This window comes from Amphiura filiformis, chromosome 2 (assembly GCF_039555335.1).
Source record: "Amphiura filiformis chromosome 2, Afil_fr2py, whole genome shotgun sequence".
NCBI classification, from domain to species: domain Eukaryota; kingdom Metazoa; phylum Echinodermata; class Ophiuroidea; order Amphilepidida; family Amphiuridae; genus Amphiura; species Amphiura filiformis.
In genome coordinates this window covers 76,497,785-76,512,941 of record NC_092629.1, presented here as the reverse complement: position 1 = coordinate 76,512,941, position 15,157 = coordinate 76,497,785, and the positions used below count along the sequence as shown (strand labels likewise).

The following is a 15,157-nucleotide window of genomic DNA, read 5'->3' as shown; positions in this document are numbered from 1 at the left end:
GGCTTTCAACTGGAATAGCCCATTTCATGATATCCATCTTATGCAACACCAAGCAGATCAATACCTTATAACATCGTTTTGCTTCTTAGAAAATTATCCATCATATAGAAGTCTTCACGTCACGTAGAAATAATTTAAAAGCACCCAAGATATTGACCCTTAAATCCTGCAATCAACCTGTTAATTTCAGGTCCTATCGGAGTAATCAGGCCCTAAACCTGTTAGCTTTCCAAGCAGCTTGACAGAGACAGTTACATTTGAATTCAATTAGGATAATTAAGTAGCTTCACTGACGGCTAATAGCATCATCCACTCCGCTACATATGAAGGAGATGTGCACGGTACACATTCAAGTCGTCCCACAGCCCTTTGCAAATTTGCATGAAATTACAGCAAGAATTCTGGAGTACTGTACTGGCAGTGGTGTAGGCGAGGGGGTGGACAAGGGGGAAGCTGCCTGGTATACAGATGGTTCATTTTTTCAACATGTTCTCATTTTTATTGTCAGAAAATAGCCCAATTTTACCTCACTGTACCATTTCCCTAACATTTGGCAAAAAGTAGTAACACTGTAACAATTAGTGATAAATTTGATTGAAAATGTTGATTTGTTGACATATTGGTACACTGATGGGTTAACTTTCACATTCTAAGAATTATGACCTTTCATAATTTGAAGATGGATTTTTTTCAAAAACACCCAAAAATTAAGTTCTTTTTGGGAAAAAATTTATATCTTCAATATGAAAGGTCAAAATTTCAATTGATCTCGTCTTTTTAATCCCAGTTACATACACTTATATCATTATATTTAAAAGTTAACTTTGAGGATAGTTAAATATCAAAATATTTAATAATATCAAATTTTAATAATTCTTCATTAAAATTTCTATTATATTGCGAATTAATTAAAAAATTATTTATTTATTTATTTGATATCAGAAGGACATTACTTGTATTAAGAATGTAATTCGATATGTCTGGGCCAACATAAAATAGTGTGCAAATGTAATACATGAAGGTTTAAAGGAAAGAATGCTCTATAGCTGCCAGGTAGCAGATATTGGTGCAGCTATATCCTTCTGACACTAATCCATCGATTTAAACAATTATAAGAGTATGTGGTAAATATGAAGACAATAGCCAGGAATGCTGGGAAGATAAGATCCTGTTGGATAGGTGTAGATTATGCTTCAACGTAGATTCACATAAAGATTGCAAACACACCATTGATAACATGATCATTTGATTAAGTGCTTGCGCTGCAATTGGACGGCAAATGTTTGGACGGCAAATGTTTCTCTGAAAGGGGCATTGATAGTTTGACTGTATTTTGCTTCAATGTTGCTTCCTATCTGCTTCAATGCTGTGTGAATAGATTGATAAATTAGGCTATTCCAGTTGAAATCCATGATAAACCACCTATGGAAGATTTCAAATGGAGCAACCCATTAGGTAACTCCATCTGAAATTCACACTCCCTGTGTGGAAGATTAAGGTCATATGTCTTCCATACATTGTGTGTTGGGGCAGTGGTGGCACCAGTAATTTATTTGGGGGGGGCATTAAGGGGTGAAGTTTTACGGGGAATAGTTATAACTGGGGACCATTTGCACATTCTCCCATGTAAAAAAGGTGAATTTGAATTGAAAAACTCCTTGTATTCTTTTGGGAGAGTAAGAGGAAAGTATCTGAGAAAAGAGAGGGCATGAACAGTGAAAAGCAGGCAGACAAAAGGGGGTCCACTGCCTTCCTTTTTGCACAATCATGCTTCAGAGAAGAATAGGATTTACAGTGAAAAGTCCCTTATTTTCCTTTAAGAGAGTAAGAGGAAAGGATTGGAGAAAAAAGAGAGTGAATGAGAGTAAGAGGCAGACAGACAGATGAAAACACAGACATGTAGTGAGACACACTGACAGAGAAGGGAGTGATGAAAGGAAGAGAAATAGAGACAAAGAATAACAGAGACAAGAGTGTGGAAGTATTAGTATTAAATACTAAATCAATGTGTATTATAATAGGTCTAGTATGTTATATAACTACAAATAGAGCATATAAAAAATTACATAATGAGATTGTATTTATCAATAAATACAAATATTTTCCACCAATTGGTTGTGCCACACAAAAAATTACTAGCATTCCAAGTACTTGTCAATATAAAATTATGAAACATGATCTTTATCGATGGTGTTTTTTTTAAAGACAGTTCTTGTTTACTCGCCCTTCAAAAGTTATTCCTCCATTTTTTTCATACTGTGGCAATCACTGCTTGTCTGCTTGTGCATTCAATTTTAAAAGTAAAGATATATTTTACATTATCAAGTCAAAACATTAAGATTTTTAAAGCAAAAAAATCAGTTGATCCTTTCCATAGTTTCTTAATATATTGATTAACTTTGGGTATTGTCAAATCTATGCCATGTTTAGATGTACAACTTGTGAAGATTTTATCCATTAAAAATTAATTTACTTACAGAATAACATAATATTCTTCGAGAGTGTAAATGACATGTGAAAAATTCTACTGTTAAAATATGTTCCCACTATGTGGTTTATACTGACGGGATATAGGTGTACTGAAACACAACACACTTAAACACCAATCTATAATTCATGGGGACGCACGCACGCACCCACGCAAGCAGTAAAAAGATGGCGACGACGGAGACTGCGTCTAAAATTAGACTTGGCTTTTGGCTCATGTTTTTCCTGGCTTATTGGGATGTAGTGCTATTTGTGTGTCGATATGTGTTATGCATGCACTGAGGATTTTAAAATGTTGTGGTTGTCTATAGGGTTGCATGATTTCAAACTTTTTTAGTAGTCGACTAGACAGCTGAAATGACTAGGATGACTAATTGGAGACTAAAATTTGACAAAACCTCAAGGTTACTTAGTGTACACAATGCGCAGATAGTCAGGTTGGGGGGATTCTAGTTGGAATCCATACACCTCCTAGATATACATACACAGGGAGTGTGAATTTCAAATTGTTACCTGAATGGGTGATTTCAAATGGGGTTACCTGAATGAGTGACTCCCATTTAAAATCTACATGCCTGTGTGGGAGATTAAGGCTATGCCTTCCAATAAAGGGATGTATGGATATCAACTGAAATTAGGCCCGTATTCATAGACTTTCGACATGTTGGTACACTCAATAGTAGTATCGCAGACGATATGGCACACATGCTTAGATTATTCCAAATTACTATCTCCCAATTTCAAGCTGAGCCATCAAGTCATCTCAAACCCCTCCAGAAGATCCCCCCATAAGATTTTGCACAGTCCTTTTGTTATGTAGGGGCCTATTCTGTTGTATAACGACGGCGGAATAAATGTATATGTGAAAGGCGCTGTATAAATACCAACATTTTTTTTTTTTTATAATAAACATAGAAGAAACATAAATTGCATTTTGAAAATGTGTCAATATATCAATACTGTATCAATAGGTCGCATAATTTGCTTCCGATATATAGACTTCAAAAAACTGTATCGATAACAGGCCTTTATGGAATAGCCCTTTATTTGTCACAAGAGCCATATTGGTGCAATCAATTCTATTATACATTTAATTGAAGAAACGAAACACTGTTGCAATTTTGAAATGAGTGGTCACAGGCCAATATCAACAGTACATTTTGGCACAGGATTTAATCATATTGCAATTATGGTTGATTTTATATATTAATAATAATGCAGGGGTGTTATTTGTTTGTTCAGCATCATAGTTAAGATGATCAAAGTAAGAAAGTAGCAAATTAATGGAATTATAATGTCATTTAACAGAGAAAATGCCCAATAAAAATCAAATAATTAAATATTTTAGAATTCTCAATTTTGGATGTGGGAGGGAAACAGTAAACTCAAAATCAATTGAGAAGGGCCTAATACTGTTTAATATCAATTACCGTTTACAAATATTATGCTCATCATACACACATGTGAACAGGATCACTTAATAGTGATGTAAAAATATTGTCCTTATTTAAATTGCAGTTGCCATGGCAATATATTAATGCCAACCCCATTCCTAATATGATGACATTTTAAGCGATTGTGCAATTGAGTTTGTTGAATAATAATGTAGTAAATTCATGGGATCTTTTTGTGACACTGCAAAAGTTTGGGAAAATTATTGGAGCTTGTATTTTATCCAGGGACTGAGTGGGGCTGGAATGTGACCCCAAAAGGCTGATTTTTCGTGTTACTTGAGCATTCACTTGAATAATGACTTCATTAAGATTATAAACTTTCCTCAAAGCCATAAATATGCGATTTAGGTTAAATTTTAATTTGGTTATTCTTCACCAAATATTTTAAAATAAAATATTACTAGTAACAACTATCAGGAACGTTTTCTGGACATTTTAAGCCAAATTATTGAGGTAAAATGAAAGCAAACTCACTTAATTAGATTGTCAGTATAAATCAAGGTAGAATAGTAGTCTCGGTCCCAGCCAATTTGTGCTCCTTCGTCACTAAACAAACCGTCTGGCGACAACCTCATAGTATGTCTTTTCTGATTGGCTGAACATCAACGCCATAAATACTGGCGTTAAATTTTGCTGTCAATCAACGCTGGGCTTCGGCGCATATGCAGTGGTTGATGGACAGCTATGCGGTTACATAAATCCACACAATGTACGCGAGTACGCGCTGCAAATCGCGTACATGAAAGGCGATATCGGACGATCGGCGCCTCAATGGCTGCTATTAGCTAGCGTACATTTTTCGTTTGCGGTATCTACAAAGACTACAAATCTATGTGTTTAGTGTCACTTACACAAGTCACGTCCTATAGCCAATTGAAAACAGTTTTATTTGGAAATCCATTAACCAATCAGCGATTGTCATTTCAGGGTTGTCGCCAGACGGTTTGTTTAGTGACAGAGGAACACAAACCGGCTGGGACCGAGACAAGGTAGAATAGCTGCCTAACTGGGGTGTTCTACAGCGATTTAAAATATGATTTTAATTCAAACTTAATCTGTTGCCCTAAAAATACAATGAATTTGGCCGAATCCAGTTTGGTGTAAGTTGGGATATGTGTATAAACATTACAAAAATTCATGTTTCAAAAAATTGATGAACTCATTTTAAAAGATTTCAGGTTAGCAACTATTTTAAACTGTTGTGATTTGGTAGTTCACAGCATCTTGCAAATATCACAGATATACTTTTGTAGGTCATTTGGTTCTTGAGTTATGTTGTAAAGAGGGCTGAAACAACAACACTTTTGTAAAATGCACATAACTCATTAACAACAATAAATCAAGCAAGTTTTAAAAACTATATGATTTATAGAATGAACTTTTGCAAAACATTAAAATGTTATTTTTCAATAATATATTGATTTAGATAATGAAAATCAATTTTTTGGTTGCTTCGACCAACAATACATCATCTACCCTTAAAAAATTCATTTTAAAATATTGTACATTGTGGCTTTAAAGACAAATCCATTTTTGTGTCTATTATGCAGCTTCTGTTCTCTCCTAATTATCCCTGACAGCTTGTAGGATGGATTCATATTGTCTACATTTCATTATCTTTAAATGTCAAGATGCAAGGAATACGGCAGATTTAACTTTAAGGTGAAGCAGTATTTTTGTATGAGCTTTATTGCATCCATTTTCAACAAAAAGGATGCAATAAACAGTCTATGATATCGAATTGATTAATTAGAATTAAACAATTCATTGATGTTAGCACTGGGCAGTAGCCATTACTGCCAATAGACAGGAAGTCTAGAAAGTTGAGCTCAACGCTGCGAGTGGTCTTCCTGTGCTTTTGAATGGGACAGCAGTAACCTTGGCCAATTTTTAGACCAAAATTTTTGAATTTTCATATTTTTTTAAGTTTGTGAGAGCATAACAAGACTATCCGTCGATGGATTTTTATTTCCGTCGGTAAATATTTTTTAAATAAAGTTTTTCATAACATATTAAAAAGGCAGAGACCCCTACTGTATAATAAAAGCTAGGTAAGTTTTAAGTAACCTTGGTGAAAATTATCAAAAAAGTGTCTATTCTTTTCTGTGTGTACAGTCCATCTCCTGTCACTTGGTAGTCTTGTAACATGTCTAATGGCGCTGCCCATGACCACTCAATGAATTGTTTAATTCGAATTAATCAATTCGATATTATATTTATAGACTGATAAAGTGCATGAAAAAAATGCACCCTGCTTCACCTTAAAGCCAAATCTGCTGTACTCCTTGCATGCACTTTATTGCATCCATTTTCAACAAAAAGGGCTTTAACCTATTGCCCTGTGGAGTGAACTACTGGTTTTGGAACAGCCTTATGGAGACACACAGCCTTGTGGAGACACAAAAAAGACTCCATAAGGAAATATTCAACACAGGACATCAGCTATATCTTTTTGAGGTTTTTTTTTTAATACGCTTTTTTTTTTAATACTGTGGAAGATATTTCCAAGATCTTCCACAGTGGGAGAGTGAATCTTATATGGAATAGCACAATGGAGGCTTCAATGATAGGATATTATAGATAAGCCTATACAAATGGAAATTTGCCATTTTTGCAGCAATTCTGCAGAAATTCCATGAATTTTGCCCTTCCAAAATTCACTTGCCACCCCCACCCCACCATACCTCAAAATTAAATCTGGGACCGCCACTGCTTCCACAGGGGGTGTATGGCTTTCAACTGCAATAGCCTATTTGAGGAGCAGGTCAGCATCACCTGTATAACAGAGCATCTTCTACCATGATTTATACTGACAATCTAATTAAGTTTTTATTAGAATTGTGTATATGGTCGAATCCAACGAAAAGTGTACACGGCATGTTCAGGGCCATAACTTAAAAGTATTAATCAATTGGCATTCATTTTTGTATTGTGTTTATTCGCTTTGCTCATACGCTTCGCGCCATATATAATAAAACCTCCTTCTGTGAAAAACTTAGACACAGAGACCCCAAAACATGCTATTTTTACCTATTTTTTCAAAATATTTCTTAAAGTATTTTTAAAAACGTCTAAATCAGTTATGAAAAGAAGTCATTGGATTGAATCTAAATTGATTTCCTGAAAGGCGTGTATTCAAAGATTGCCTGTTCAATTTTTCACATATTTGTACATAATTATGAATTTTTTGTGATCATTTTTTGAGTGGTATTTTTTTACATTACCTACTAATACAATTTTTCATAGCACTATATATATCTTTAAAAATGGAAATAACTAATAAATGCATAATTGATACAAGCTTTGATATGTCCAATACTGAAATGCATTGCATTCGGGCATCTTTATTATTGTGTTTAGCTGCCAGAAATTCTAAATGGCACAAAGGTAGGTTTGGTAAAAATATGCATTACCTCCGAATACATGTTAAAAGCTGTGTCATTTCCACAAAGTGAGAGAATAGTAAACAATAGTTAAGCAATAGGTGCAGGGTAATACACTCTTTATTTCTACCAAGTTTCAATAGCCTCGTTTAAATATTTCTGAGATGTCAACAATAAAAGCAAGTATTCAGAGGTAAATTTCGGTAACCGAATGTTACCTACGAATACAATTTGACATCATGACAGTATTGTGAAACACCGCCATTCACGCCAATGCCCATATTGGTACATAACGAAGGCCTGTATGTTTGCTATCAAATCATATGTCAATGAAAGTTGCGAATTCACATACATGCCCACCATGCAAAACTGACTACGGCTTAATTGTTGAAAAATATGTACTGAAATAGACGACGGTCTGCTCATTTGAAAGAAAAATCAGATTCAAAGAAGATTAGAAGGGGATAAATACTTGGATTTGTCAACTGTCATGTGTGCTTCATTTTAAATGTTTACCGACCTTCTGGTGTCTGAGTAATTTGTGTCCAAATTGATTTATTCGAAGGTAACTTTTGACGTTTCGCTAAGGTTACCTACGAATACCATGGAAAAAACGACTGTTCTCATTGTCTCATGATCTAGACAACATAATGATGGACCCTGGTATAAAGCTAATTGTAGTTGCCCTCAAACGAAAGGCCACAAGACGTAACTGACTCCAAGATGGACTTCACAAGTCTGCAATAACGGTTTTAAGCGAGTTGTGTGCAATTAAGCAAATTAAAGTCACTTTAGTGCCTTTGTTTCTTACTTCAATACTCTTTCAACCGCTGTGAACCGACATTATTAATACATGATAGGGTCTAAAGTATCAATAAACGCATTACATAAAGAAAATGATACATTCAAAGTGCTTTATAAAATGAAGTTTTGATTGGGATATCCACCAAAAGTCTAATTCTTACCTACAAATACTGAAATGTTACTTACGAATACAGCATAATACATGACATGTGTAATGAAGTGTCGCTACCAAGGGAAATTAATTGTCAAAAACTTTAAGCGGTACCCCAGGACACTATTATTACCCATATACGGATTCATTCAACAATTATTTATTATGTAAAATTGCTGATTAACTACTTGTATATCAAAATGAAGTGGTCAAAATCTTGCTAAAAGCATCAAAAATTTTTGATCTAAGGTAATACCATTTATTCATTTGGACGTACCATCTGAAAGAGATCTAAAACTACCATTTTATTAATTCATTACCATAATAGCAAACTTTAAACCTCTAAACTCAATATAGATATTGTTAAATCGCTCATGTTACCTACGAATACCGGGTTTGTTCACCTTTTCATTGTATAAAGCGTTAGGTGTATGCTTATAATTCCTAATATTCTTGAAAACATATATCCTACTCGTTCTTATACAATGTAAATTGATTCATACTCATTTGATAAATAAAATACAGAAACTGCCCTAAACTTCATTTTCAAAAATAAACTAGCATAAATTGACTAAGATCATATTGATCGCGTTATAAAAACAAAACAAATATTTTCTGGTTGAGCTAGCATTTTCTGACACCCTGTGGTCTACATTACACGAAAAAAGCGTTAATGGGAATATTCCATTTGTTTTAGGTTGATTAGTATTGCGATAGTGAAAGCATCCTAGTGGTATTCGTAGGTAACATTGGGTTTTGATGTCACATTTACTATCACACGTCCTGGATTTATTTTTCAAGATTAGTAATGGCACTTTTGGTTCCTATAAGGCCAATATGTCATCAATCAATGGGCAAAAGGAAAAAATTGTGGAGACATTTTTATTTCGGACTTTTATTTTTGGCCCGTGGACACTTTTGGTTGGATTCGACCATATGATAACAATATAACAAAGAGATGTTCAAATAGTCTTCAGAGTGAGTGTGCATCGCGAGAATTCAAATGTCAACCGCTGTCTTATCTAGCCTTTTGTTGGCAACAGTCCAGGGGTGGAATTTCGCGGGAGTCTGAGAGTCGACTCTCGCAGAGACTCCCGTAAAATCCTATTGCGAGAGTCCATGTGGACTCTCGCTGGAAATGATCGGATCAGCGAACTTACGTTTAAGTTCAACACGCCTTAAAACTCAAAGCCTGCAAAATATAAAGGAAAAGTTGCCAAAGATGCAATGACATATATGGAAGTGAGAGTATGATGACATATATATTAAAAACTTAACTTTGTTAGTTTATTTGTTAGTTTGTTTGTTTGAATGCATTTTACGTAGGCCTACATATAATACCTTTTGGACTCCCGCAAGATTGTACAACGAGAATCCATTTACGGGAATCCATGGACTCTCGCGCGAGAATCCACTTGGACTCCTGTGGCACTTTACGAAATTCCACCCCTGCAACACCATTTACCAGCCGGGGGGCACTCACTAAAAATTGGTGATAGGGATATGCGGCCTCATTGACCCCCATTTTTCAACTCCCTCTCACCCAATGATCCCTTTTTTTTCATGTCACCAAAAGACCCCCTTTTTGCAAAAACAAACAAGCAGCAGCTCTGAGACAAACATTTTGTCGCCTTACAATGTATTAATATACATATCATTATGTCTAGTACATGAAATACAATATCCTGCCTAAATAATGTGACCAAGTAAATTAGGTCATTTGTGACTAAAACGGAATTTGATATACTGCCCAAACGAAGCATTCTATTCCTTCTGTACTTTTTGTTTATAGCAAAATAATAACAATTATTGATCTTGGGAACTGTTTGTGCTATTATTATTTGGTTTTCAGCATATCATATTGTGTAGAAACGGCAAGAATATAAGATAAGAAAAATAAAACAAATTTTTGCTTTAGAAGCGACACATATTTTGATCGATTTTATGATATGCGTGGTTGCCTATCAATATGATACAAACATGTGACATAGTGTGATTTCAATGCAGAAACAAATTACCGGTATGTGTAACATTAAGAAAGGCCTGTGCAATTATTTTTGTACCTTATGTTTCCCTCACAGTGAGTTATTGAAATTCTAGGATAAAGAAAGAAGTTGAGCGATTTTTGAGTACTTTACTTGGGAATCACCCTAAACTTGGGAATCACACCAAATTAGGGGTTGTTCAAATGTGACGACAAAAAAAGGTCAAGGGTCAACAGTCAGGTTGTACATGGGTCACATGAGGTTACTCTGATTTTCATAAATAATAATACAAGGCAAGATATGAGATTTTCTGTATTATTTTCTTCCTCATTTCATTTACTTATACTAGCGTGCACATTATGCTCCTTGCTTTTGCATGTTGTGCTTAAAAACCTTCCAATCACTAATCCCCCTTCGTCATTAGGCAACTAGGGCTTTTGTCTTCTTCACAGTAGGTTTCTGTTGTTCCTAAGCAGAAACAACGAGTTCCGGTGGTTGGCTCAAACTTTCTGACTGAATGCTGGATGTCCCGGGAATAGTCCATTAAGAAAGGACCCACAGGTATGTTAGTTTGACAAACCATGCTGCCTGTATTCGCTGGCGTAGTGCACGGTAGAATATGACTGTTGCTAGGTTAACTGGCTCACACTTTCTTTGTTACGAACCACTGATCGAATTGATCTCAACACGAAGCCTATGGCATATTATAATTCGGAACAGGTGTATGAGCCCAGGCTTGAACCAGTAACCAATTGTTACTAACATGCACTACAGCAGCAAATATCTGATGGCATAGATCGATGTGCTATATTGTAAGTCCTTTCTGGAAGGACTACTTCTGACTTACATTTTCCTCATACATGCAATAGTGCCGTAAGTTCTGGGCCAAGAATAGGCATACATCTGATCACCGTACCTCGATGTTATTGATCAGTTGTGAACGATGTTACATAGTAAACTGTTGACATTTTCAAAATCAACCAATGTTTGTGATTGAGCCACATACAACTTGGGCCCGAGACTATAATTGAAGACCGAATTAAGACTAGTTTGCGTATATAATGTCCTGTCAACCAGACCAAAATGCTGTACTGCGCAGGTCAGCAGCCAATCATGTCCCGCCCTTTGCCCTGACGTCAGACGCAAACTAGTCTTTTTAATTCGGTCTTCAATTATAAGCCTTTTATGTGTTTCTAGAGTGTTTCTAGAGATTTTAAGTGTTTCTAGAGTTTGATCACCTACCTTGTGTTGCCATCTGTGATTCAATGTAGTCTAGCGTGACTTCGTCTTCACAAATGTCGTACGGCATGTTGCCGTCTGAGTTGATTGCTAGGAGTGCTGCACCTCTGTCATGACAAAAAACAGATCAAAATGAAAAGGATAGGTTAAATTGGTGAATTAAACTTAATAAAATTAGACAGTGTATTCTTTTTGAAAAACAAAAATCTTTGAAATACAAAATGTTTCTTTTGAACAGCATTAGCCTGTTGGGAGGTATGGCTGACACAATAGGCTATTCCAGTTGAAATCCATACACCCCCTTATGGAAGACATGAGCCTCATCTTCCCCATTTCAAATGGGGTTACCTGAATGTGTGACTCCATTTGAAATTCACACTCCCTGTGTGGGAAATTAAGGTCATGTCTTCCACAGGGGTGTATGGATTTCAGCTGGAATAACCCAATATGATGGTGCTGCACAAAGTATTTTGAATGTGCCTGGGTTTACTCATATTGAATACCGCCCTCCCTCTGTGTACACTGTACTCCATCGAAAAGGCCAATGTAGGTCTGTTAAAATATACGATTTTGGAGGCAAAAATATATTTACCTTGATTTTCCAAAAAACATAATGTAATTTTTTTTGGAGAGTCCCTGGACCTAAAGCTATGTGCTGAAATCATTCATGGTTGATTTTAAAACAATTTGTAAAAAAATCATCAAATTATTACAATGTTTTTATCCAAAAGAGGCAGATTTGAATCTTGCGTTCACTTCATAATCTATTGAAGATCTAAAAATGCATAGTTGTGTATACATTCCTATATCTTAAATCGATTCTGAAGTGACCATAAGTTACATATTTGCCCCTTTTGGATACAAAGTTTTTGGTGATTTTTTTTCCAATTAAAAAAAAATCAATGATTGCAGCACTTGGCTCTAGGCATAGGCCTTCGAGCTTGTGTTTGAAGGCCTATGCTCTAGGTCAAGGGACTTAATAAAAATAAGATTTTTTTCCTATACTTTTGCACCCCAAGTAACACAATTGCATATTCTTTGCAGTCCTAGGCTAATGGCAAAACACCTCTTTATGTTGGTAACAACACATGCATAAAAACCATTGACCAGTTTGACAAAATAAATGTTTTAAAATAGCCTATAAGTAAACAGTCAATAATTCTATTTCAATTTGTATATTGAATTCACAAGTAATAAAATCACGACTACAGATACTTGAAGGGCCACTAATCTGGTCTGAGTGTATTTATGATGTAAGACGGCAACATTATAAACACTTGACATGTTCACACTGCACTAAGCTGAAGTTTAAGCCCAAACTGAAGGAAAGTTAAACAAACTTTCTGCACTTGATGAAGAATAACTCTAAACTAAAGTCTGCACAAAAAGTAACTCAGCTGTTATACGCCTATAGATTCAGAACTAATAATTGTTTTCACAATATTTCAACATAAAAAGAAGGATGATTTATTTACGCGCATTTTGATACCCCATTTGTCCAATTTTGTTCAATAATGACAATACAGCAGTGTTTTGAAAGAAAAATACCCCAATTTAACTAGTTGCAGTTATTTGTATTGATTTGAAGTAAGCGTGAAGATAATGGCGGGCTTTACGTGTTTACAGTGCTGGCATATAACCATTGATCGCTGTTAACTGCAACTTTAAAATTCTGGTATTTTTCTGTAAAAGCACTACAGTGTTGTTAATATTGAACATTTGACGAATGGGGTATCAAAATGCGTGTAAATAAATCATCCTTCTCTCTTTGTTGAAATATTGTGAAAACAGTTATTAGTTCTGAATCTATAGGCATATTTATAACAGCTGAGTTACTTTTTGTGCAGATTTTATATTATTGTGTGGGAAAAAACAGTCTGTAAAATAATTATAAGATACCAGTTATGTATATCCTCAACAAAGACAGATATTTCATAATGGGAACAAGCAGCCAATAGCTGCATATTTTAGCTTGAATTTAAGACATCATTTGTTGAAATCGTTCATGTGGATGAGGTTAATATACAGTGTATACAGAAGTAGGCCTCTAGATGGATGCATTGCAATATGGCCCAAAGTATCATTACTTTCTAGCTTAGCAAGCTTCATCTGAACATAACTACTTTACTTGGGCCTAGGCATCCTGATGGATGTACTGCAATCTGGCCCAAAGTATCATTACTTTCTAGCTTAGCAAGCTTCATGTGAACATAAATACTTTACTCAAGGTATTTCACACAGCAGTATTAATGTTAGTACAACACTTTGATAGGTTTACAATAGATTTTTAATACACTGCGCCAAAAAGTATCCTTACACTTGGAAAAATTCAAAACTGGACCATACAGGGTGGGCCATTAAAAAGTTCACACTTTTTTGATGGCTTATTTCTCAAAAGTGCAAACACATATTGAAATAAGTTGAACATATTTGTAAACCTCTATGTCTGGACTGTCATTGCTGAAAAGGGCATTAACATCCATGGTCTAATTACAAAATGGCGGCCATTTGAAGCAAGGGGTCAAAACCACTTTGCACACACGTAAGTCAAATGGAGCGGATGATCACGCGATATATGGTGGTCGCTGGTTCACACCACAATGGATTAGGAACAAAGGAAGAAAAAATAACAGTACGCATGAAAGTTCTGTCAATATTTCTCTTGTAAATTAACCATATTTAAATAAATATTTCTTTTTCAAACAGAATATGTAGCCTTCCAGTTGAACAGAATATGTAACAGTAGCTTTAAATAATCTGCAAGAGTTAACGTTTGTTTGCAGTCGCATTCTAGATAATGTGCATAATTTTATACCCGAGTCTTCATGATGGTTATTGCACTATAACATAAATCTTATATAGAGATATAACAAGATAAATTTATAAATAGGTGTCAGGAATGTCTCTCCTTCTCTTCGAAATTATTTCTTCATATAGACACATGTAAACCGTAGCAGTGCTTCAATGGAAACGAAGTTATTTGTCTCAAATTGTCATGAAATTAAAAATATTGCACTAGAAAAGTAAGAATACAAGTAAAATCATATTTGACTCTGATAAAAATAGTTCTGTTCTTCATTACTGCTTATCATGGTTCCATAAAGTCACGTATTTATGCATGCCACAGTGAAAATGCTTCTGTCTTTAAAGTGTTCTTATCGTCCTTCAACGTGGCCTCCTTGCTTGCGAGTACAAATCATCGCACGATCGCATATATGGTGAACTGCTCTTGAAGTAACCCTGGTGCGCCGGATCCTTGTGAACGCATCTGTAATACCTCTCCTCAGCTCCCGCAAATTCCTTGGCGGACCTTGGCATACACAGACGCCTTTGACATCACCCCAAAGCCAGAAGTCCAAAGGTGTCAGATCAGGACTCCTCGGAGGCCACTCCACATGATGTCCAAGGTCGACAACACGATGCGCGGAAACAACTCCTGCAATCTGTCTCTAACAGCGATAAGACGGTGGGCTGGCGCCCGCCTTGAAAGAACCACGCCCGCGGATGGCACCGTTCGCTTGCTGTCCAAATATTTGGACCAGTTGAGGCTCCAGTTGATCATTGATTATGTCGAGGTAAACGTTTCCATTTATGTTCTGGTCAACGAATATCGGTCCTATCAACCGGTTGTTTCCTGTGACGGCTGCGAGAACA

General features: G+C 35.6%; 1 protein-coding gene across 1 annotated transcript in view; it reads right to left on the bottom strand.

Moving 5' to 3' along the window:
* Positions 1–15,157, bottom strand: part of LOC140146639 (protein phosphatase 1 regulatory inhibitor subunit 16B-like) — a 120,375-nt gene that overhangs the window by 35,574 nt on the left and 69,644 nt on the right. Inside the window, 1 exon segment of the mRNA XM_072168511.1 lies at positions 11,507–11,610. Coding sequence (XP_072024612.1) covers positions 11,507–11,610 — 104 coding nt within the window.